The sequence below is a fragment of the Chelmon rostratus genome, chromosome 9 (genome assembly GCF_017976325.1).
Source record: "Chelmon rostratus isolate fCheRos1 chromosome 9, fCheRos1.pri, whole genome shotgun sequence".
Classification (NCBI taxonomy): Eukaryota; Metazoa; Chordata; class Actinopteri; order Chaetodontiformes; family Chaetodontidae; genus Chelmon; species Chelmon rostratus.
Window position 1 is genome coordinate 26,942,506 of NC_055666.1, and position 26,621 is coordinate 26,969,126.

General features: G+C 42.6%; 1 protein-coding gene across 1 annotated transcript in view; it reads right to left on the reverse strand.

Annotated features, from left to right (window-relative positions):
* The window catches only part of LOC121611874 (complexin-2), a 42,597-nt gene that overhangs the window by 9,479 nt on the left and 6,497 nt on the right, over nucleotides 1–26,621 (reverse strand). The window contains exon 2 of the mRNA XM_041944590.1: nucleotides 3,569–3,733. Within this exon, the coding sequence (XP_041800524.1) occupies nucleotides 3,569–3,599 (31 nt within the window). The 5' untranslated portion in view covers nucleotides 3,600–3,733. The remainder of the gene's footprint in view (nucleotides 1–3,568; nucleotides 3,734–26,621) is intronic.

A 26,621-nucleotide genomic window follows, 5' to 3' on the forward strand; every position in this document is an offset into this window, starting at 1 on the left:
CAAAGTATCTTTGTCGTCCCTTGCAGGGAAATTGGGTTGCAGCCAAGCTCATACAAAAGCACACAAAACACCTCAACACTGGTGGACAACCGATAAACAACGGGACAGAGCGGTTCAGTCAAAGGTCGCTCAGCGTCCAGGTCAAACTACAAGCGAACGAAGCATCTTAAATCTTAAAACGCCTTCAAACAGCGACCTGAGGGTAACAAACCCCGTCTGAAGCCCTCCTAAACACCAGCTTCTTATAAAGGTCTGTGAGCTGGGCTTGACTCCTCCCTGAAATCTTACCAGCCACTCTGATGAGGCAACCGAGCCTGTTTTCAATCAAGTTCCCATACCAACAACAACAAGGAACATTAACACTGATTCAATTAACAAACAATAGACAACAAGATTCCTGTCAAAAAAAGGATGTAGAGCCTTTTTAATCTCGGAAGCAGATTGATAACAGTTTGTTATCAAAAACAATGATGATCCAAGTATTCATCCTCAAACTCGATGCTAACACCTTTGATGGTGGCTAGAACAGGACTAGAAGTCTTTCTAAAGCTGATTATAATGTCTTTAGCTTTTGACACATTTGACTGGAGGCTGGACCCATCACACCAGCTCACATCATTCCCAGGCACATGCTAATGCTCCTCCTCTTCAAGAAGACTTGTAACGGAAGGATCATCTGTGAATGTGATGATGTGTCTGTTTGTACGGTTGCTGCCACAGTGAACAGGTAGTAGAGTCGTGGACAGACGGCAGCCTTGAGGGGAAACACTGGAAGAGAGCAGCTGATTTAAAAAGAGCCGTTTACTCTCACACAGTCATTCAAGAAGCACGGTGCCCAGCCAACTGGATTAAAATCCATTTTAAAAGGATTAATTAACTTTTCTGTAAAGCAATGTGGCTAGGCAGTGTTACAAACTGGGGAGAAATATAGAAATAACGGCTGAGCGTGAGCTTTTCACTTGGAAAAGAAAGAGGGATCAAGTGATGCGGTCCAGAAAGCTCAGAGGAAGAGAAAGAGGAATGGATGGATGAAGAAGAGATGAACGAAGCGATGGAGCTTAATGCTGTTTAGGCTGAATGTGACACAAATTTCAGGTCCTTGTATTTGTGCAAATTTGAGGGCTGGAGTACAGTTTTTGTTACCAAACCCGGACCTGGCAGGTCCAGACAAATCATCAGGACTTGACTGGCCATAAAGCCTCGGGCCAGGTTTGGATTTGATTATTTCATAATGTAATTTATTAGAATTGTAGAGAATCTTTGGCATCCATGTGGGTCAAGTGTTGCAAATAGATGCCCTGAGGGACAAGGCAGAGAGATGCAGCATAGCTAATATGTTGATGATTAGCTCGGCAAGCTAGCGGTCAGTAACAGATGAAAAAAGCAAAAATGTGGCTTCTCAGTTCAGGCTTGAGTCTCATTGTTGGCAGTGCCAGCTAGTTTTATTGGTACCCGGTCTTAAAGACGCCGGATGGTTTCAGGTTTTAGTTTTTAGCCAGTGCATAACACTACACACGCTACGTTAGCCAATAATACGCTCTGATTGTTGTTGTGCGACAGCTCAGAAATGGACTGATTTCAAGAACAGTTACGTCAGTTATTTTCTTCTCTTGTTTCTCTCTGTACCTTCACAAAGTCCGTTTGTGTAGCTCAGAAGAAGCACAAAGCTGTTGCTCATGTTCAGACAATTTCCGCCCGTCCGCTACATCTGCAAATCTGCATCTTTTCATGTCTGAGCCACTTTATTTTGATACATGACTAACTGACCTGTGGCCCAATAGCTATCGTAACCACAAATCCCTAAAGTAGAGGATGTAGTTACATAGCAGAGGTCTTAATGCATCCAAACGGACCCGTGGAAAACTCTATATGCATACATTTTTTAGAACTAAACAAGATCCAAAGGGGACCAAGGAACAGTCAGGCCCAATCCGAGACATCCCTGAGGATAGTCAGACCCCAGTGTGGTCAACGTGAACAGATCCAAATAGAGAGGGAGCAGCAACCTCCAAACCCAATTAGTCTTGAAGTAATTTGGCCAGAGTCCAACAATGGTCTGGTTTTTTGACATCACAGTGCCACAGCCCCAGAAGAAAGCTATCAAGCAGCAATGTTAGCGTTGAAAGAAAGGAAGAAGAAATGAGGCAAAGAGAAGGAAATTTAAGGGAGAGAGATTTAGGTGAGTACAGGGAGCACGGAAATAAAGCAAGGAAGAATTGATAGAATGAAAACCGAGTGCGAGAAGTGAGAACGGGGGGATGTGAGATGGACGAGGGAGTGGAAACAAAAGAGTGATGGGGAGGAGAGAGGAGGGAGGAAGCTATAAAGGGATAAATCTCATTTCATTCTGGCTGGTGGTCAGTGAGCTGATGAAACTAGATGAGAGGGTTGATTTAAGGAGACGCTGACCTCTGGCCCCTGGGGGGGCCCTTCATTTACAGGAAAATTCACACAGCCGTTTTTATGTCATGTTATCTTACTGAATGAGTCCAACCTCAATGTACAAGTCACCTGCTGTGGAAATTGCTAGGGGCAAGGCTGTGTATCATGTTATCCTGATGAATATTCTACTCTCGAACAGACTTTAAACACAAGTAAATTACTAATGCAGTTCAATATACTAAATGATCAGAACATGAGTGTTTGTCTTATAGGTCTTAGTGGTTTTAGCTCCACTTCCTACTTTACTTCATGCTATTTACAACATTCAGTATTAGAAGGTCTTTCTTGATTCACCATCAATTTTCATACTGCATTGCACATGATTTCTTGCCTCAGAAATTGTCAGAAGTGACTTTAGTGATGAAATAGCACATGAAAATTGTAAGAATCTTCCTGTTGTTGGCCCGCCTGGTTGCGACCACTCCAGCGCTTTGCATTGTGGGACGCAGTAGGTGATGTAGACTGGAGATTTTCAGTAGGATTTCCAGGTATTTTTGGCATACTGCAGATTTTGCTTATGTTTGCATACAACATGCTACATTTTGATCAAATCAGTACGTACTGCTAGTGTAGTAGGCGATCTGGTCATGTGACCATTTACACCTCAATGTAGGTACAAATACATTATTATACATGACAAATGACAGCATCTAAAGCAATGCTATAGCACCTCTGAGAGGCTGTACTTAGCTACAGCAGTGATTTGAGCTAAATGTTAACTAAATAACTGAGCATGTTAGCATGCCAACCATTGCTAATTAGCACTCAACACAAATTGTAGCTGAGGCTAACAAAGCTGAATCAGTTTTGCAGGTATTTGGACATAAAACAAAGCACTGAACACATCCTCATTTTGACCTGATGGTGGCGCTAGATTAGATTCATTCTGTGAGGACCATCAATGTCTTTACAAAATCTGATAGCAATGAATCTGGCAGTTTAATGGCCGTTGATCTCGCTGGCTCAGCTGCCAACATGTAACTCAGCAGAGAGAAACTTGATGATGATTAGATTTGGTTATTGATGTTCTCCAGGAGGAGAACTCAGGGTTCTGTAGTCTGAGATAAACTATCAGACCATCTTATTCCCACATGATGGTGACAGCGGGCGACAGTTGAGTACTTACCACCTAAAGCTTGTTTCATTACAAAATCCATGGTTCCTGCTGATTCGTATAGTTGTTCCTCTCAAAGGCAAAGAGAACTGAGCATGTAGCCACCGAGCCTGGGATCTCTGGGGGTCTTGATCCTTCTCACTTTCCCGTTCAGTCTTCAGTGACTCTCTTCAGGAACTGAGAGAAGAAGAAGAAATGATTAACAAACAACCCCTGGATCCTTAGTTCTGAACACATATTAAGACACGTCAATGCATGGTAATTAAAAAGGTTACATTTTCATCTCCAATTCATCAATAGAGACACTAAATACGACGATGGATTTCCAATACACCTGGTGCTGGACAGCGCGAGACAGCGGATCACACTAATGTTAAAACAACGGACAATTGGATCTTTTTAACACTCTCCAAGCGTGTGACAGGAATCCCATTCTGGGAATCACATAAATCGATACAGAGCCCATCTGCTCCAAGACACTTATCTGTTTGTAACTCAATGCTAATGGAACAGTCATCTTCTATTGCTGACTGCTCATGAATATTTAACAGTAAGTGAAACGATGTGGTTATTTTAAATCCATCAGGCTCACGTACGACGCACAAGCAGCACGCGTGCAGGTTCAGAAAATCCGCTTCTGTCCACACACACTGTTGTACATAAAAACACACACCTGCACCGTACGTAAGGGAAATAACAAACTATACTCACGTCCATATTTTCTCATTAATATTCATAAAACTGTGACATTCCAGGCGACGTCCTGGTAATACAATCGCTGTGCGTGTCATTCTGTTTCCCTGCTGGACTCAACATGAAACACTATTCAAGTGTAATTAGAGTATTTTCAGAGCGATACGCACAGTGTTCCAGCAACATTCATTTAAAAACCAGTGGCATTCGAGTCAGTCAGTCATTCTAAATGAGGAGAAAGACAGTCGTTGTTTTTGAGGCCATTAGAGGACCTGTAGCCGCCTTCATCACTCAGCCATGTTTGAGCCGGCTGCTCATTGGCTCATGTTGCCTTCTATTGTGTCCCTGCGTACTCTAACCGTCGCCCCTGTATCTACTTGATGAACTGCTCTTCTGCACCACTGTCAACTAAGATGAAATCCTCCACATTTATTGCACCTGGCGAACCAGAACGCCATTTCCATTTCCAAGCAGATCCCTCCCGCTCTCCTCGCTCCTCTATTCGCTACGCCAATATTTGCCGGAGCTGAATGGAGCCGGGATGAGATGGGATGGGACGGCAGATTGAGCTGCACAGCTTATTCTGGGAGGCAACGGGGGAGACGAGGCCGAGCGGGACGACAATCCATTTGTAACTGTGACCGAGTGCTTCAGGGGATGAAGCGCCTCATTTCCATACACACACACACACACACACACACACACACACACACACACACACACACACACGCAAGAGTTCATTAACAGGAAGGCAGATGTCTGCTGGTACACGACACGAGGAACACAAATGCAACACACTTAACCTTGAGTGATGAGAGCAGGTTGTGTTAGCATCCATAAATGTGTGTTTACGTGTATGCATCCAGAAAATAGCGCACATTTAAATGTGTGTGTCAGTGTGAGTACACTGCAAGTGTCCTTGATTGGAGTTTGAAAGAGTGGAATCATTTTAGAGATGAAATCATTACTGCACTTATAACATGTACACAGACGTAGTATGTGTGTGTGTGTTCTGTGTGTGTGTGTGTGTGTGTGTGTGTGTGTGTGTGTGTGTCTACTGGAACATCATCACTCAAACTAAGGGATGTAAGGACTCGTTTTAAAAAACTGAATCAATAATTATGAAACATTAACATGAAGAGAAAAAACAGTTTGTTACATGAGAAACGTGTGAAGTCTTTTCTTTAATTAAAAATTGTGTCGTGAACACAGAAAATAAGGAGTTCAACAGATAACTCACCAGAGGATCACTGAAAAGCAGAAAAAAAAATGTGGACGTGTAAGATGTCCAACATATTGTCTTCTGCTGTTGAAAGCCAATCAGATTACTGGGTTTTTTTTGTTTTTAAACAAAAACGTCCAATAAAAATGTATTACTTCTTTTTTCAAACACTTCATGCAGCTGAATGAAGACAAACATGTAAGACTAATTTTCTACCTGAACAAGAGAAGAATCACATCAGTGACAACTGGAAGCACAAAGAGAGGAGGAGTCTGCTGGGTCAAACCAAACCAAGAGCGTCTGGTTTCTGTTCATTTGAGCTTTGTCTCATTAAGAGAAATTATTTTATTTTATCTTGTTTTACTTTGTTTTACTCTGTTTCTTGGTGCAACCCATCATGTAGCTGTGGATTCGTTTGGAGTCAACACTTTAATTTGGTCTTACATTAATACATCACGGTACTGCAGAGGGAGCATATATCATACCACGTGTGCGTGTGTGTGCGTGTGTGCGTGTGTGTGTGTGGCCTCTGGTGTTTGTGGTCTGGCAGCAGAACATCTCTCTTATCGTTACAGAAACAGACTCAAGGACGCACTAATGGAATAAAGGAAAGATGCTGCTGTCAGACAAGGACATCTGGAAGAAAAGGACACACACACACACACACACACACACACACACACTCGTGTATTGAGGGTATTCTGTTCCTAACCTTGACATTAAAGTCATAATCCATGAAAATGAACGATGTGTGTGAAAGCTCTCTGTTGTTGGAGATGAACTGAAGGAGGACTTTGCTCTTCAGCTGCGTTCCTCTTAAAAACGAGCTGTTTTTTAAAAAAAGATTTCATCCATCTTTGTCATTTTTCTCAGCATCTCGTCACTTTCCTCGAGCCTCAGTTTCTGTCTTTCAGCCTCACTGAACTCTCTCTCTCTTCTCGTTATCACTGGTTTCTGTTTTTCTCTCTCACTAATTATCTCTTTCACTTGTTTGTTTTCTTTCTCTCTTTCTTTTTATTGCTGCTTCCTCTCCCTCTTAGTCTCATCTTCTCTCTCCATTATCAACAACACACACACTAAACTATTGGTATTATTATTATTATAACTATATACTCTATATATATAAATTACAATGTATAATTCTATACATTATGATTGTGGGTAGTGTTACATGGGTATTATTATAGTATTAGTATTAGCAGTGATAGTATTCTAGTATTCTGTTCTATTGTTATTATTTTTATTCCTTTTACTTGATGCAGACTGTTGTTGTTAGATCTCTACATGGACGGCTGCTTTTTATTGTTGCATATTGCACATAGTTTAGATATTTACATTTGCATATTTCATACTGTTTACTGTTGATGGTTGATTTATATTTTGGTATAGTGCACATAATTTTTCATATTTCATATTTCCTTTCTGTTTTTATGACTGTGGGAGTAACTGCGACAGGCCCTCAGAGATCAATCATCAGTATTCTGATTCTGATTTTGAATAAGGTGTTAGTATTGTTAATAACTTTATCATGAAGTTATGCAGAATAATATCACAGCTACGTGTTTTCCCATAGACTTTTTAGCAATATTTTCTGTTCGTGAATGAACAGTCGGCGCTGATTTCGAATCGGGTTTGTTGATTTCATGGTTCGCGGTGAGCTGCCAGGGATGTTTCTGCATGTTTTAATTTCATTTTGTGTTTGAAGGTTCAGCAGAAACGAGCGTGATTTATTTAAACTGTTGGAAGGACAAACTCTCTGCTCCTCTAACGTCTTTCCCATCACCTGCAGACTGAGGCCTCTCCGACTCGACTCGATCCTGGTACGCTTCATCGCGGTGCGATTGTGTGACGGAGCAGCGTCGCACCACCTGCCTCCGTTTACATCCTCATCGGAAATCGGAGGCCTGGACGGCAGCTCGTTATGTAAGAGCTTATCAGTGGGCGTCGGACTGGAAGCTGAAGCGGCTCTCCAGCATGCTGAACTTCTCCGCTCTGGTGATAGTGGAGGGGCTTTAAAACCTTACATAACCCTGCCTTTCACACAGGGCCAAATATACCATACAATCACTGACGACTGCACCCAGGGGCATCCCCCCCTCCCCTCATGTCCCATCCCCCAGCACCCAACCATTTCCCCTCCATCCTCCACCACCCTTTCTTCTTCTTCTCCTTTTAATTTCATAATCCAGGCGCTGGCAGCGGTGCGTGACGTGGGATAATGTTATCGGGGCCGGGCAGAATGGCGCGCTGATCCTATCCAGTTAATTGGAAGTTGTTTCCGAGTTTCACGGCCGGAGACGGGGTTGGGAGCGGCTCGGGAAGGCGAACACGAGTCTGTGAGCGCAACGTGTTTATGACGGGCGAAGAAAATGTGTTAAAGGCAGGAAAAAAAATGAGAGAAAAGCTTTAAATGTGTGTGATTTCAGTTCAAAGATGACAGGTCCATTACAGGAGCTACAGGCAGCGTGGAGACACACACGCTGGATCCCTGCTCCTCTTTTTAATGATGGAAAAAACAACATATTGCTGTTGTCATGCAAAAACTCATTACTCCAGTTCTGCTGATTCTCACTTCTGCCTTTAAAGGACCAGGCTGACCATTTTCTACGTTTCTTACTGTTAAGAAAAAACACGTTTCTCAACACTTTCTGACTTCACTACTTCATTCGAAGCATGAAGCATCAGCTCCAGATCTACTGAAGACATAAATCTTTAAAAATACCTCACAACTATATTATCCATATAACATCTACTTTTATTTTTAAAATGGGCTCAGGAATTCATCTAAAACAGATGGTCACTGTAGTTTTTATCCAACAAACATGAAGGAATGTGCTTTTATTGGGGACTATTTTCAGAGGCGGATTAATCTAAATTTAGCGCCGTAGTGAGTATTTGGGGCAGGGTAATGTTGGACTATTCTGTGTATTTATTATTGTTAAAAAAATCCTAAAACCAACGATGTGTTTGTCCGACTCTCGACTTTCTAACTTTCCCGCTCTGTCTGTGGCTCTCAGCCTCAAGCCGATTGGTTCCTACTGACGACGTAGATCTTTAAAAACACAACACAAATATTCAGTTTCACTTGTTTAAAGGCTCAGTAGTTAAAGCAGCTGCTGTAGTTTTTAACAAACGGTTGGTTGGTATATTGGTGTTGATATTAACCACCAATATTTCATTCATCACGTCCAAAACCACTGTGGAGAAATGAGATTTTAACCCCACAAAGTCCCACATCCTGCATCCTCGCCGAGTTCACGGTGCGATACATCATTGTTTAACCACTGAAATGTATCTGTCTCTATAGTGAGATCAGCACCGACCTGACAGAAATCACATGTTAACAAAAAAGTGTCCAAAAAACTGTGTCAACCCCAGAAACCTGGTCCAGGTCCCGGCTCCTGCCTCCCACAGAGATCACATGACGCATTGCAAAACAGAAACTAAACATCTAACGAGCGCTCAGGAGCAAAGAGAAAGTATTTCCTTCATGAATCAGTCACACAAAATACATCACAGGTGAAATGTCCTGTCCCCTTTAACCAGTTTCAAGGACAGATGTTAAAACCCAAAAGTCATTTGTAGAGTCGCACACACACACGCACACACACAAACACACACACACACTACCAGCAGCTAGCCTTTCACCCTGTGTTTCATGAGCTGAGCCTTGGGACACTTGACTGGACCTGAATGGGAAAATCAATACAGAGATCTGGACGAATGGGCCGTGATGGATCCCTGACAGCAGCTGCTCTCACACCAGGTTAGCAGGACGCCACCAGGACTCCCGGTCCTCATCTGTCAGCAGACTGTGAACACACCACTGTGGTTCACCAGACTCTATAAGACCACAACAATATCTTTGCCACACATATACTTATATGATCTTAATTTCTTACTTTTTCTTTAAACTAGTTAAATGTTTAATGCTTAAACTGTTTCTATCTGACAGCTACACACAACACAACACAATGAGATCCTACACAGTTTTATACTCTTCTGTACGTAATGTACATTTATTTTCATTGTCTATTTGTTCTTTTGCTATGTCTCATGTTTATTCTTGCTTGATCAGTGAAATTTAATCTTATTTCTTCAGTTCATTACAGCTGTTCAAGAATCATCTGTTTTTAGGGGGGTCTCACACCAGATAGTGACCAAATATTTATACTTTAAATCATGCTTTTTATCACCATAATGCTTTTATTTATTCATTTATGTATTTTTAATGTACTGATGAGCTCAAACATGAACGGATATATTTGGAACTTTTAGCAGTGGAGCTCCTCACTGTGATTCACAGTATTTATTCACAGTACTCTGTACTTCTACTTTACAGATACTGTGTGTAGACTTATATGTGAATCTTTCAACTTATTCTGATTCTGAAAGTTTTTGCTCTGAGAAAAAAAAGAAGAACTGCAGTGTGTGTTGCTTTCAGTGTCCCCGTGTCGGATCCACCGGGTTTGGTGAGCACAGCTCTGCCACAGAGTCAGTGTAAAGTGGCTTTAAATATGTAATATAAAACAAGTAATTCACTGAGTGGCATGAGAGTCTTTTTTTAGATTCATATATAACACTCAGATAAAGTCAGTGAAAAGCAAAAGAAGCCTTAAGCTGTCCGTCTATCTGGAGGCTTATTCACACGGGACTTAAAACAGCCTCAAACTAAAGATGTTGGTGACATCATTTCACTTCACATTTGCTTCATCTGTAATTTATGAAGAGAAAATTCTTGTACAAAACCAGCCAATCACAGAAATCCTTTGACTGACATGTGATGGCGAGTCAGTTGTTTCCCCTCAACTCAAAAACCGACCAATAAACAAGCTACGTCTGAGTCATGTATTTTGCTTTTTGTAGTCTTGTAAATGAAAACTGAGTCAAAGACAGAAATCCAACAAAGTCAGCTTTTCTCTTTGGTTCACAAACTTTAGTTTGATCACCTGACTGTCACTGAACTACGTATCTTACACTTCAAAGCTGCTTTACTCAGGTCAGTGAATGCAGCACACAGCAAACAAGGCGGACAAACAAATGTTGTATTTAGTTTATCCTGAATAAAAGACTGCAGTTCGCTGCAAAAAACAACCTTCGTGTAGCAAAAAGTCACCATTTCGGAGACGTTGGTAAATGAATTAATGATGAGCTGCTAACGCCGGGGACCCGCTCTCAGACCTGCCAGGCGGCGACTTCACCGCCAGCGACATCATTTATTCATGTGACTTTGTGGTGATAAATTATTCCCTCAGCACTGACTGGAAGGCAGAGGAGGGATACATGACTCCATTTAATTTTTCGTCTTTAAAAGTGGCCGACACGACTCAAATTTTAACTTGCATATTTTATGTTTTAATAATACTTAATGTGGTTAATTATAGCAGAGACTTCCTGCAGGTCAGACATTGATATATTACAATATTTCTTCACAGGCTGTTCTGTTTCTGCTTTGGGTCTATATGATTCAGTATTTGGTCGAGAAAGCCGTCTTGGATGCGAGGAGCTGCTATGAGCAGCTGTTTTTAAATTAAATAGTTGATTATATAACAAACTCATTTGTGACTGATTGTTTGGCCACACGAGGAGCCTTTTTCTTTTTTGCTCTTTTCTTTCTTTGCCTGCTTATTTTGTATATTGTTCTTGTCTCTGACTTTTTGTTGTGCCTTTGGGCGTTTGGTTGGTTTGGTGATCTATCTCAGCGCTCAGGATCTGTGGAGGACTCTTGGGGGTTCGCGGGGGGGTGGATGCTTGCGTTTACTTTTGTGTTCGTAATTTTCTAACATTTCTGTGGTTCTGTTCAGCCGTGTGCTTGAGACAGAAAAGGCCGAGTTGAGAAAATAATTATGCAAACTAATTTTAATTTAAGCAAATGCTCACACAGACTGGTTTTGGTGTGAGCGCTGCTTTAACAAGCCGACTGCCGCTGAGACAGACTGCGCCGCTACTCCACCCACCCACGACAGCTAGTTTTCAATGTGTGGACTGTTGGAGGCGAAAACAAAAGGTAGAATTTCATTACTTTTGTTTAAAGCTGCATTTAGGTGTCACAGTAAAGACCGGACATTCAAGCCTCCTAAAATAATATATGTCGACTTTTGAGGTTGATACAAACATTAATATCTGAGAGTTTAAACTGGTTGATTCATCAACCAGTCAAGTTGCAGTTTACATCCATGTCTGTCCAGACTCATATAACATAATATAATGCATGTAGTGAAGACTGTGAAGGAATTTAATAAAAGACAGACAAAGAAAGACACTTAATACAAATGTATATTTTGGTGAAATGGAAGTTATTGCTATAATGACGTCTGATTCCAGTGAATAACGTCCAGTGAGACACACGCGCACCCTCTCTGCTACGAGCTGCGGCAGAAAAAGCTGCATCTGACGGAGCACAAAGCTGTGGCCTTGACGGTCGACAATGCTTCAAATACGGATGTTGCTGCAAAGAGGCTGCAAACCGTGGACGCTTCACACACACCTTCAACCCTGCAGCACAGAACGCCTTCACAATCACCAATTCAGTATCTGACCAAATGTGAAATCTTCCCTTTGTTCCTGAGTTATGGTGTTGAGTTATGGCCAGAAAATTGTTTCTGCACAACACTGTGATGTCACGAAAATGTTTTTTGTGACGTCACAGTTGACCTTTCACCTTTGACCATCAGATTCTGATCTGTTTGAGTCTTGAGATATTGCATTCATGAGAATGGGACGAACGGACGGACCACCTGAAAACATGATGCGTCCAACCACGACTGTCTCTGGCGCGGAGGCACAAAAACCTTAATGATGCAGTAATGACGTCGGCCATATTCATTTTCTTTACACAGAAAATGCAGGTAAGAAATTAACCGGGCAGAATATTTTACAATCATAAAATCTTTGGCATTTCTTTACATCGACAGGGAAGATTGTTGTAAGACTTATGAGACGGAAACGCCTTCAATGGTGACAAACAGACTGGAAACTCTCTCGGAGACGAGGTCATCAACATGTCACAGGACATCAAATCTTAAATAACCACATACATCTCTGTCCAGTGGTTGTTAGCGAGCGCCAAAGAGGCCACAGCATCAGTGAACACTGAGTTTTTACTGTCTGCCCTCCATGAATGATAATCTGGATCTAAATCCATCTCGTCAGACTCTTCAGCTGCAGGTTCGATTATTGATCCCCGTCGCGTTGGCCTTGCGGACTGTCAGCGTTTTGCAGGTTTACACTCACCGCTGGCATGAAACAAGAGAAAAAGACTGAATGGGAACAGCGTTCATGTTTACTCACGCTCTCTGTTGTGTTCCTCTCTCCATCTGTTTCTGTCTGCCTCCGCTTTGCTTCACGCTGCCAACATCTTTTTCCTCTTCTATTGTTGAGCCTCTCATACACGCTCCGTTTCTTTGTAGAGTATCTACCTCCTTCCTTCACGTTCACTTCCTTTAGACAAATCATTGCCCTCAGTTGTGCTAGAATGAGGTTAAAACGTCTTATTTTTCATTCGTTTTTAGAAAATAATACTTTTAGGAGTCACTAATAAGCAGAATGAAGTTGGTTTGATGGTAGGTGATGGTGATTCTGGAGCAGAGAGCGTTTATCACATAGGGAGACATAGAGAGTGAGGCAGACATGCAGAGGCAGGATTTCTGGTTGCAGCTGAAGCTCACTGGAAGCAGTGTGTTGGATATTATGTAATTAATGGAGCAATTAGCTGCTACAGTACGGCGCGCTCACTCAGCCATCTGTTCAGATGACAAACAGCGAAATCGATACGGCGCCGAGTCCCGACGCTCAGCCGCTGTTCAGCCTCTCAACCATTAAACAAACCACTGAGAGTCAATCTGAGGAGGTCCAGAAAAACAACAAGCTGAACCTCTTTTTTTCACCTTTACCTGTATTTATCAGGTGTTTTCTCACAATCTCCTTTTTAAACAGTTTAACCAGGTTCTCACGGTGAAATTAAAGCTCAGGTTGGAGCAAATGTAACCACATTAACAGCGCTGGTTATTTGCATTTTACTGACTGTGGAAAGTTTTACAGACTGACATAAAGTCATAAACAGGTTTGAAACACATGACACAAAAAATAAGGCAGGACGGCGCAGCATTGCCCAATCAGATCGTGGATCTCCCACTCGGGGGAAATGACTTAACCATGTGGACGTCGTTTGTTTACTGTAAACCTCGCTATCGCTGTGACATCCTGTCTCTTAGCACAACAGACTGATCACATGTCAGCTGTTTGGCATCTGATAAGTTTTTAAACTGGACTTCCTGGATCATTTTTCATGTCCATCTCCACCACCACAGCCCCCCTGTGCTGTTTTAATGCAGGGATGTTTCTGTGTGAACGCCCTCTTAGGAAGATGGTCGGGCAAACACAGCAGCTTCAGCTCTGCAGACGGCAGTTTGCATCCTCCCTGGTAGATTTTAACTATGAAGTGTATCTGTCCTCAACCTTTAATAATTACTTTTGGACTGTAGATCACTTTGGGAGATGCTGACAAATGAGCTATTTTGAAAAATCTGCAAATGGAGGGAGCCACAGTGACAACCATGGTGCCAACATGGCAGAAAGATGTATGTGGTTGACATTTTTGCAGTGTAATGTGGAGGCAGAGCCTTCAGTCATAAATCAGACAATAATTTCTGTAGCCTTCAGCAGGAAAGTGAATCAAAAATTTCTATAAACAAGACGCATAATTTCATCTTCATCACTCAGTTGATTTGAACACAATCCCTCTTGATGATGCATTATGTCCATTTTTCACGTGCAGATAATTCCAGCAGCAACAGCTGAGGTATAAACGATGTTTCAGCAAACTAAAACATCAAGCTGAACGACAGCTTTTAGAGTCCGTCCTTCAAAATCAAAGACCGAGCTCCCATCCTGCCGATGCTCAACGGCTCCACACAGCGAGGTGCAACAAACTGACCGCATCTATAAACCACAGCTGACGGAAACATCTTGAAGCGCTGCGGACGTGAAGTCAATGAGGCACATTCACACGAAGTAAAACTAACAGCAACAGTTCAACCCAAAATGACTGATGGAGTGTTTTTGAACAACCGAGTGAACGTCGTCGGTCCTTAGCAGGGGTGTGATTTGCATTAAACATGTAAAAGCAAAAGAGACGAACAAATAAGCAAACAAACAGACGTTGAGGGAACAAAAACAAGCAGAGAAAAGGCGAGTGGTGATGAAGTGGAATCAAACAGCTGGTGACATTTTCAGAGTGAACTCATTCAGCCCAAAGACAAAAGAATCAAAAAGACAAAAGATCCTCCGACGCTGCCGACACGTTCACCTCTGACAGACAGAGATGCTGCTCGTTTGTTGACATTTAATTATCTGCTGATATTTTATTACTTGCATTGATCCAGAATGTCATCCATCCATCCATCCATCCATCCATCTGCTCACCCACCAACCCGCTCATCCATGCAGTTTTCATCCATTCACTCACCAATCACTGCTGATTTCTTTTCCCATTTTCTGCTGCCATTGTTCATCTGCCACGCCATCAATTTATGGATCCATCCATTCTCACAGTGAGGAGGAAGTATTCAGCTCCTTCACTGCAGTAACAGTACTAATACCACACAGTCAAACACTCTGTTAAAAGTAAAGCCTTACATTGAAAATGTAACTACAGTAAAAGTATGTAAGTATACCCAGGAAAATGTACTTCAGGTATTCAAAGTAAAAGTATCGAGTGCAGTAAAATGTCCCTGTGGCTGTTCTACTGTTCTATCTGATCTCATCGTTCATGTCAAAGCAGGATTTTACTGTTGGAGCTGGTTGAGCTTCATTTGACTCTATTTTGTATCAGACTGCAACTAATGATTCTTTTCATTCTGGATCAATCTGCTGATTATTTTCTCCATTAATCGATCGATCATTTGGTTTGGAAACATTGTGAAAATAGTGAGAATGTGGTGACAACAAGGCCAAAGTGACACCTTCGCAATGTTTGCTTGGTCCAACCTCGGCATTATTGCAAATACATTCAAATACATTGAACTCATCCGAAGGAAAAGCAGCAAATCAAACATCTGAGAGCTGAAGCATCAAATGTTTTTTGGGGAAAAATGACTTTAATAGTTTCTGTCAATTGATCGACGAATAGTGTCAGCTGTGTTTTTTACAAATCTAAAATGTGTAAAGTAACTTGTAACTAAAGCTGCCACATAAATGCAGTGAAGGAAAAACAGCAATATTTCCCTCTGCACTTTAGAAAGTGGCATGATAAAAATAAATATTCATCACTCCATTCATTTATCCCTTATTCATTCATATTTCCAGATATTTTTCTAGTCAAGTTTATCTATATATAACTTTTAAAAATAACTGGATTTTACAAAAGTGCTGCACAAGTGGAGCAAAAAGGGCACAAAATGATCAATTATAAGGCAATAACAAAATATGTGGACAAATGTAAGACATAAACAATTAATTTAAAAAAAGGATTTCAAAATAATAAATCCCAGCATGGGCATGACAGTTCAGCATCAATGGCCCCAAGTGGCTCGCTGGACTCCCTGGGACCAAAAACAATCACTTACGTCTTGTTATCACTTAACTGGAGACAGTTTTTTGTCACCCAGGATTTCACATCCTGGAGGCAATTAAAGGATGGATGTGACAGAGCTGGAATTCCCCAGAGTCAATGGAAGATATGTTTGCATGTTGGCAAAAAGAGACGCAGTGCTTGTGGAAGATAGAGCCTAAAGAGAGCCGTCACAGAGCAAATAAATGGGCCCTAAAATGGAACCCTGAGGTACTCCACAAGTCACAGAGCAGCAGAGGAGGAGAGGCTGCCAATCCTAACAGGGATGTTAAGTATGAAGCATGTTTCTTATCTTTCCATCCTCGTATGGATCTATCAGTCATCCATGTGTATGTGTTTAGCACCAGTTATGTCGGTCGGTGATCCATTCAATCATTTCATCTATCATCCATTTTTCTTCCTACTTATTCATTTGCAGCTGCTTTGTTAGTTACTTAATCATCCAATCGCTCCATCTATCATCCATTCTTCTGCCCATTTCATCCATCGACCCGTCCATCCATCAGTTCGCCATCTTTCTCAACCACCACTAATTTTATTTATCCCTCATCCATCAATTCACCTCCACCTACATGTCTATCTATCATCAACCCACAGTATCTTTCAGCATCAATCCACTCCATTCATTAATTCTTAATTCATTCAAGCATTCATCATTTCTCCACTTCTCTCCATCCATCGATGCTGGCATGTGATATTCTCATCCACCTACTCCTTCATCTATCAAACCTCTGCCAATTTATCAGCTCATTAACTTTATCCACCAGTTGCCTGTTTTTAGCCAGTCAGTGTTTTAATGGAGTTTTAAGCTATCAGTCGTTGCTGGGAAGAGCGAGTCATATTGTTGTCATCGCAGTCAGTTAATAACCTCTTTTTTTAAAGAGATTTAGATGTGACTCTTTCAGCAAGGTTGCACTCACTCTGCAGAAACAGCTCAACGGATTTTCAATTAAGTGTTTCTATAACCCTTTGACAATTAGTCAGCTGTAAAATTGCAGCCGTCTTTAGGCATTTCTAGCTTTTCTCCACATGCTTAAACATTGTGTGTGCATGCAGCTGTACTAGATTAAGAGTGACGAGTGATAAGAAGAGTGATTCTTTGTATACAAACACTTCAGAATGTGGTGTTTTTATTGGCTTTCTAAAACCAACATGTAGCCTCAGGAAAGGGTTCAGAATTAGTTTTAACAGTGTGACTGTCTGCTGTAACATAAGCTGCAAACGTAACGTCTGCGAACGTGTATGACGGAGCTGATGGCTGTCATTCTCAATTTAAAAAATCGAACAGGCAAAACACTCTCAGGGTAACATCAGGACCAACACATGCTTTAGCCTCACTCCTTCAGCGTGTTTGTAACCATCAATTGCGTATTTCTGATCCATTTTCATGATTATTATTTTAAAATAAACTTATTTAAAAACAGCTGGAGTTTCTAACCAGCTCACAGAATCAGCGCTAACTGGCCAGCTTGTCTAAAACTGACACTCGACTGGCGACAGTCAGATTTCAACAAAATCTGCGGTCAGCTAAACACTGAAAGCTTGTTTTCATCTGTGCAAAATCACAAACCCAATGTTAAACTAAGAATAACATATTATTACTTATTTAATATAATAATAAATAAATAAATAACTAGGGATTAAGTGTCCATGGTGATGCAATGAGTGACTGCAGTGAATCCAGAGGCAACAGCAACAACAGTAGAATCTGTTGTCACTAAAAAACACAACAGTAATGCATGGAAAAGGGGCCAATGATGCCACCCGACCACACTCCACTGACTCTGCCCACTTTTCAAGCCACATATATGGAGCTGCATACCGGCCCCCTCCTCCCCTCAGGCGGTGGAGGATGGAGGGGGAGGAAGCAGGCTATATATCACCAACGAGGCATTCGTCCATTTGTCTTGCGGTTGGGTGGCTGAAGGAAGAGAAAGAGGAAAAGAACTAAAGGATGGGAGGGGGTGCATGGGTGGATGTAAAGAGTGAGGGAGGATAACGAAGAGAAATGAGGACAGAGGAAGGCAGCGGAAAAAAGGGGGAAGGTAGGAAGACAGGATAGAGGGAGCGAGGGGGAGGTTGATTGGTTAGAAAAAAATGAAGGACGAAAATATCGAGGGCTGCGGTAGATGTGGAGGGATCAGACAGGAGAAGAAGGTGGAGGACGGGAACGAGTTATGTAAAAGTGAAGGTGGCACAAGAAAAGAGAAGTTGTGAGCAAATGGGAGGAATGTGTCGCAACAGAAAAGAGTGGGAGGAGAGGGAAATGGAAGGAGACAATGACAGAGCGAGAGAGGAAATGATTGATGGAGAGAAAGTGACAGAGGGTGGAAGAGGAAGAGGAGGACACAGAGGAGATAGTGAAGGTGGAGAAGAGACAAAGAGGCAAAAAGAAGGTGGAGGAAACAGAGGGATGACAAAGAAAAGGCACAAAATGAAGGAAGTGAAGCGGAAAGCAGAAAGAAGTAAGAAAGAAGAGGTAAGAAGAGAAGAATGAAAGAGAAGAGGAAGAAGAGAAGAATCGCTCAACTCTCTGCAAACCTCTCTGAAGCCATGAGCTGCTTCTGTCGATGCTATGACTCAATAAAATCTGCTTCAGGCTCGAATGATAAGACACAAATCTGACTCCAACATGGACCAACAGGGACGTTATTCAACACCGAAACATTCCCTCCAAATTTCAGGCAATCCAGCTCATGTCCTCTGAGCGTAAAGTCTCCTGGGTGGATCGTCGGCACAGCAAATTAACAGCTGCAAATTAACAGGAAATATCTGATCCTTCCACGAAAATGCAAAAACAAAACCTGGATATTAAAACTGGAGAGACGTCAACTCCAACAGCACATTTCTGTGGCAAGCATCCAATCACAGAGCTTCACACCTTGTAGACACCTGATAAAACATTCAGCAGCTTGTCCCACTTTGCAGCCGTTAGACGGGCCCAGCAACAGATGAGCTGGAGGGGCGGATCCACGTCAGGACGCAACTTTATTGTCCAGCAGCCCTCAGGCAGAACGTTCAGAGTGCGACCAAAACCCCCCAAAACTGAAGCATTCAGCATCAATTTAAGAGACGCCGCATTCAAAAAAGCTCCAATTAAAGCAGAGTAACTGGGACACTTGTTTCTGGAAAGATGTGTTGCCATTAAATTTTTAAGATGCAATTTTTCAGTGCTTTGAAATCCCATTCATCTCCACTAGATCTGAGTGGATGCTGAAATCTCAGTGACAGACGCATGGCTAAAGGAAAGTAGAGGGAAGGAACATGTCTTCCTTTAGCTTCGGGTGAACCGACCCTTTATTTATTTGACAGAAGTTCATTCTGCTGCCATTCAGCGCACGTTTATATAAAAACCATTCACTCGAGGGCCTTTCATCAGTTTGGTGGCCCCGCACGTGCTAATTCTAGCTGTAGCCACAAGTCACCTGCTAACAGCTGCAAAAAGCACCTTCACTCTCCTGGTCAGCGAGCGAAACCCCCCGAGGCAGAACATCTGTTCTCGAGCCTCCAGCATCGTGGGCAGCTCAGTCTCAGCTGCACAGATTGATGCTGGAGGAGTTCAGGCAGTAAATGTTCAACGAGTGGAAAGCTGATTGATGTGTCACGGCTGAAATACTCGTAAAGGTGCTAAAGGTGCTGTGCTGAAAGCTACCCTTGTTAATATCACACTTTAACACTGACTCAAGGGACAAGGTGTAATACCAAAGGGCTGTGTTGCAGCGTGACAACTTGCAACAACTCTTTTAGCTCATAGTTTTGGTTTTATGCAACACTTAACACTCAGTTCGGTCTCAGTGGAAGCGCTGTGTGAGCTGGATGTATAACAAGGCAGCTGCTAACATGAAAACCATTAAAACCATTAGAGGTGATAATATGTCAGAAATGTGAAGACTCTACAGCATTATAGTACTATAAAAGTAATGATGATACCTTGATATAGACACTGTGGGTATCTATCTACAAAAAGTGGAGACCAACAAATTCAGACATCATGACCTGCTCCTATCCACAAAATATCACATTTATGTTTTTGCAATACAAACGCACCAATAAATAAATGCATTTGTTTGACTGAGTGGTGTAAAACAAAGTCACAGCAATGCTAAGAAATGTCCTCATGGTTGCAGAAGACAGCAAACAGTAAAATAAAGGACAGAGGACAACCTGTTCCACCAGCGAGAAGCAGGTTTCTGTTTAGTTTTTTTTTTTTTACAAAAAGGTTAACGTGTCCACCAACTGCAGAAGGAAGACGATGCATTGAATTAGTGATTGCAGCTCCGTGTTCGTTCTCCTTTGTCTATCTGTAGAGGACAGAAGTCCTCAGAGAGACAGACACTGCATAATGCATGGAGAGCTGAGTGGTTTGTCTTCAGTCGGAGCGGCTGCCACTCTGTGTTGGACAGATCTGGGTTAGAAGGACTTCACGGAGTCACGGCAGACATGTCGGGTCTCCGCCGAGGTCACGACACCTTCAGTCCACACAAGTCGGACAGAAAATTTCCATCAGGTGATAAATATCAGAATGTTTTTCTAACTTCATTGTATGGATGTACTTTAATAGTTTTTTAGGGATCAGTATCATGATGAAACTGAATGATGGTTTTCATCATTTCAAAAGTCCTTCTTATCTACTGGATCTACTTAACGCTGCTCAGGTATCCTGTCACTGTGGGTGCTTCTCATGGTGGAGGGATACAGTGACTCCATGCATTAACATCACGGCTGCTGCAGTCAGTAAAACTGCTCATTATGAAGAACAACGCTGACCCGATGATGGTGCCATGAAAAGTCTGTAAATTGATGTTCACATAGACTGCGCATGTTTGAACTAAACTATGTTTTAAATCATAAAAAAGTTGACCAGACATTCCAGACTCTGAATCACAAATGTCACTAAGGGGGTTCGTCCTGTGGGGACCCTGAATGTCTAATAGTTGTTGAGATATTTCAGTCTGGACCAAAGTGGTGGACTGACTCTGGGGCCAAGCTGAGAGGGTTGAAAAAACTTATCCTGAAGTAAAATATGACAGCCGAACAACCAAATAATAGATGCTAAATCATCAGAAATTAATGTGGCTTCTATAATCAGTTTTCTTCAAAACTTAACTGAATTAGAAAAGTTTCACTTGTCTTGGCAGAACTGGAACATTTCTTACAGGGATTTTCTGTCTTTACAGTGTGAATTTATGTGGGTGGTGCTCCTTTCTTTGTCCGCTCAGCTTTGGTTTTTCTGTCTATTCCAACTGGAATAAACACAACTCTGCATGTGTAAAGGATCTGTGTAGCCCGCCTCCCAATCAGGACAGATAAAGGCGGCAAAGCAAGAGCTTGAACATGGCAATCAATGCGACGGGTGAAAAAATATGATGGAGAACTTTCACCCATGCAGAAATGACCTTGTTTGGGGATCAGAAACCTCATTTTTGAAGGAGCCCTGGACCAGAACGTAGTGTCAGTACTACAAAGATAATCAGAGACGGACAGCAGTAACATTCACTGTTATGTAAATTGGTGAATATAAATGCTGTTTATTTCTTCCCTCAGCTATTTTTTCCTGTCGATAAGCGCTCGCTGAGCCTCCCCTTCACTTCATCAGGGTTAAGAGGGCTGTGGTAAGTGGCCAGCAGCATGCTGGGAGGGTGGGCGGCGATGCTGTGTGGGCGGGAGGTTTGCTACGCCTGCCAACTGTTCGAGTACAGTGATGAATGCTGCCGGGAGATGGAGAGCAGCACTGCAAAAAAAAACAGGAAAACATAAAGAAAACAGCTCAAACCAGAAACACAAAAGAGGAGCCTGGTCGCATTTTTATGTCTCATTGTTGCAACTACTGACTGATTTCACTATCATCTTATCCATCAGAGATTTCTTTAGCAGCACGATTCTACAGGGATGATAATGTAGGTCTGATGGTCAGCTCACCACTTTGGTTCAGACTGAATCACCTCGATGGCTCCTGGATTGAGCTGGTCCTCAGATGATGAATCCTACTGACTTTAACGACCCCTGACTTTTTCTCCAGCGCCATCATGAGGTTGATGGTTGTGGTTTCGAGTGAAATACGCTTATATACTGTGATTGAATTCTCTGGTGATCGTCCGACTTTTCATTCAGCTCAGGTCGAAATTTCACTTTGATCAACACTTTGGTTTATGATAAAATACCTGCGGGAGACATTCCCATCAGCCTCTGCTGCACTCTGTGTTTAGTGCTAATTAGCAAGTGTTCGCTTGCCAACATGCTAAATTAAGATGGTGAACATGGTGAACATAATACCTGCCAGACATTAGCATGTTAGCATGCTGATCATTTAGCTCAAAGCATGCTAATTACATCCTCACAGAGCCAGCATGGCTTTAGACTCTTTAGACTTAAGCTGGAACATTTGGTATTTGGCTTTCTGGAATTTTGACCTGATACATGACTTAATAAAGCAACAATCCAAACGATTATTGAGTTATTTTTGTCGTTCAGCTGATTGATTAATTACTTGAGCAGAGAATCACATTTCTTCTTCGCATGTTTAAAAAATAAAGGCTCTCCCCTTTAACAGCTGCTTGTAGTGTTTGATGGGGGCTGATGCTCATTCAGCTCTTGTAAAACCCTTCAGATGAGAGCATTTTCTGAACACTGAAAATTTAACTGTAAAGTCATCAACATTGCATTGGAGGGGCAGGGGTTTCTGTGGGTGGGCCGAGTGTAAAATGAAGTTTCGCTCTACAGCTCTTCCCCCTGGACAAAGTGGATGTGACAGCAGGAACGATGGATGATTAGCATGAAACACAGAGCTGTGGAGCTCACAGTGACCTACACCAGGACAGATCTTGGAGTGAGCCCACATACAACTTTATCTACAGGGTGTGTTAGCTTAGTGCACACTGCAGGAGGTCTTAGGGGGGTGGGGGGTTGGTGGTGGATCTGATTCTGACGTATTTTTGTGGTTTCCACAATTCTTGCATATTTCTGTATTTGCATCAAGCAGAAGTGAGTTTTCACACTTGCTAATGGTGATAAATACATGGGACTACCACGTAATGCCTAAAAATGCCTCTCTCATTCATTTGAATGAGACTGTGCAGCAGTCATGCGAACATAGAAGACTCAGGCAAAACGCCGCAGCATTGTCCAGCAAAAAAATTGAAGCAGCACCCCCCTGCAACCCCACACCTACGCTGCCTCAGTCTTTTGATGCAGGGCTGTTTATGGCTATGAAGCTTTTGCACGTAGCCACCATAGCACCGCTGCGGGCTACAATGACGACACCTTCTCTAAAAATCAAACCACTTGTCAATCAAGTCCACATGGGGACCAAAAGAACTGTGATTGGTCAGACTGGACTGTTTGTTTTTTCTTTAAGTTTCTGACGCTGGTAGAGAAGCCGACGATGACGACGTGGAGGGGGCTCGGAGCATTTGGCAAAGACGTCTCCGCTGCAAACCTTCTGCCTTCCTCGAGCTCCGTCACAGTGAATGAATGAACATAAACGCAGCGACTGTGGATTGAATGAAAGCACAGATACAGCCTGATAATGTGCAATACACATGACCAGATTTACCTGTCCGGGGGCCCTGGATCATTTTCGTTTTTGGGCCCCTACACTGACTGCCCATGCATGGTGTATGTGCACAATAAGTACAAGCACACAGCGGGCTGGAGGATATATTATGTGAAAATATCCCGAAACCAAACATGGTTCCTGTGCTGGAATGATATCACCTGGCCCTCGGTTTTCTCTGTGTTCAATTAGCGTGAGGTGATTTTTGGGGGCCCCGTGGCTGTTGCCTGCTCTGCCCAGTTGGTAATGCAGCATCATATTATCAGCTGAACTTGGCAATGGGTCTTCACACAGAGAGAGGGATGAGGAGCATGTGAGTCTTCTTTTTAGTCTGAGCTGAGACCCTGGTTTCATTGTCTAGTCCACACACAGCGTCTGATTCATGACCTGCTTCTGTTTTAGGCCTCGTACAGTGAAATGAGACGCTGCTGTCACGCTGCCAACATTGTGTTGAACAGTGCGGCAGGGCAAAGCTTTGCCCCACTTCCTGTCAGCGTCTGACAGTGTGAGGAGCTCCATGATGAATGCAGTGACAGCCGGGTGTTGAGCAGGACATCAGAGGGCTCGCGACGGTGGCAGCTCGCCAAACCAGAGTAAAGCCCACATACACGACGACTTATGTTCCTGCACAACATCCAACAACAACAACACAAAAACACAGCGTCAAAGTGAGCCAATCAAAAACTCTAAATGGAAAACTCAGCATACCGTTTCAGCAGGGAGTCTCTTCGCTTTCCTCTCAATATATTGAAGGTATTTAGTTTGAATTAAGTGAATTGGCTGTGCTTCAAGGCAGCGACTGTGTGGGCCAGCCAAGTTATTTAACTTAGCAGTGGAACCTGCTGTGCAGTTAATTAGCTGGGGATTCTGGATGGGGGGATTCATTACATGGCTGATTGAACAATAAATCTGCGTGTTTTCTGAGGGGTGACATCAGGGGCTCAGTGAAGCCAAGGTCAAAGCGTGGAGACGGAGCTGTATCCGAGGAGACCTGGAAACCACAAACCTGTTCCTGCATTAAAGGCACAAACACTGAGAACTTTTGCGCACAGGATCACAGTTTCATTCTCTGAGGACAGACGGAAGGACCACAACCCCCAGCTGATCAGCCCACCACAACTAAACATTTAATTCACATCGCAGGTTACACCTTCATTAAAAAACTATGAAAACATGTGCTCATTGCTTCTCTTTCAGGGCAAACACAGTGTGTGTGCTCATGGTGATGAAAGCTAATGCAGCAGTGTGGCTCACTACTGTGTTTTTAATCATCTCAGAACAACAGTGGAGCTCTATGGCACGAGGAAGAGGATCAGGCTGCGATGCACACACACAATACAATATAATTAGCAGGACCGATTCATTGTTGGTTTTGGTCTTTTCGATCATCTGTTGACATTAAGCTGTAACCCTGCAACCCCACGACAAAAAGAAGCACGGAGCGGTGAAACATCCAACAAACTGAGATGCAGCCTCCCTCCCTGCTGCTGCACAAGCTGCTTTCCCTCCCAAGTCAGCCAGAACGTCACCGGTTGGCAAACGCTAACGCGGTGATCCACGGCAACAGGTGCCAAAGGGTCGTTGCCGGGGCAACGGTGGCACTTTTGCATCAGCTATAGGACAGCTTAAAGCGAGGAAGAGGCCAACAACATGCAGGCTCCTGAGTTTAGATGAATTCAAGAAGCAGAAACACTGAATTCACACTGAGAGCAGGGATGTAAACCTGATGCAGGCTAATAGAGCGGCTAATGATTGTATTCACCTATTTCTGCAGACTGACTGACAGCTCTTTAAAAACTGGAACTACATCCACTCAACAAGTTTGCAGGGTCAGCTGACACCACCAGCACATACCGGACACTGTCCTCCAGTATCCATTAAAAGCTGCTGCACCTAAAACCAGGAAAATACCAATACAGAAATGTGAGAGCTGTTTATCAGTTGGGCTGCACAGGATTCAATATTAAAATTGATCTGCATTAAAAATGGCCGCTGTTTACATTTACTTTAGCAGGAAGTCAAGAGTTATTCTGATCTCTAGCTCACAAAAGTCCATTAATTACCTGAGCGGTCATTAAAAAGCAATAACTGTCAAAATATTTTACCATGAGTCATCTAACAGGAAGCAAAAGAGAAATCCATCACAGGTGTGAGACAGAGCCGGAGAGGCGTCGGTGACTCAGACAGTTTTTAGAATGAGTCATCGGTTCAGAGCTGAAGGGCGAAACGCTTCATCAGCTGCACAGTGAAGCAGGGCAGGTAGAGGCAGACGGACAGGTAGATGTGTGATTCAACAAACAGGTGAACAGCAGACAGACAGTCGCACTGACACAGAAACAGCTGATAAAGACAAAGAACCACGACTGGTTTATATTTGTGAATCCTTCTCTAAGTTGGACTATTAAAATTAAAGCACCAGCAAACTTCAACAACATGCCAGATATTAAAGATGTAGTAATGTGTCAATCTGTTGCTAGGAAACATGTTGTCCAATCAAAAAACTATCTATGAAGTAAACAGGTTAGTTACTGCAGCATCACAAGCTGTCAAAAATCACATTTTTAGGAGGCTGAATGATTATTAAACTTAGCAGTCAATCCACTGTGAATGTGACTTTGTGTTATTGATACATTCATGGAGAATTCTGCAGGTTTTATCCAATTAAGCTAAGTTAACCGACAGTATTTGGTAATTAGTCTTCATTATCAGCATAGTGTTTCGTTTTTGAGGTATAGTTTTAAATTCTTCATCATCATTAGAGAGCATTTTGATGAAGTGTCAGGTCACATTTGTGAACAGTTTTACTCAGCAGTCACATGCTAACATGCTAACGTTAGCTCTGTCAGGTGTTGGTCATGAGAGCCGCGAGTCGCGCTGCTTTTCATTGGCTTCACTGCATCGAGACTTTTAACTGTGTAGAGCTCCATTCAGCCTGATCTGAATCAGCAACTCATCTGTACCAGTTAGACTAACTGGGTCTGGTCTGACAGAGTCCCTGTCCTGCTGTGGACTTTTAACTGTCACCCAG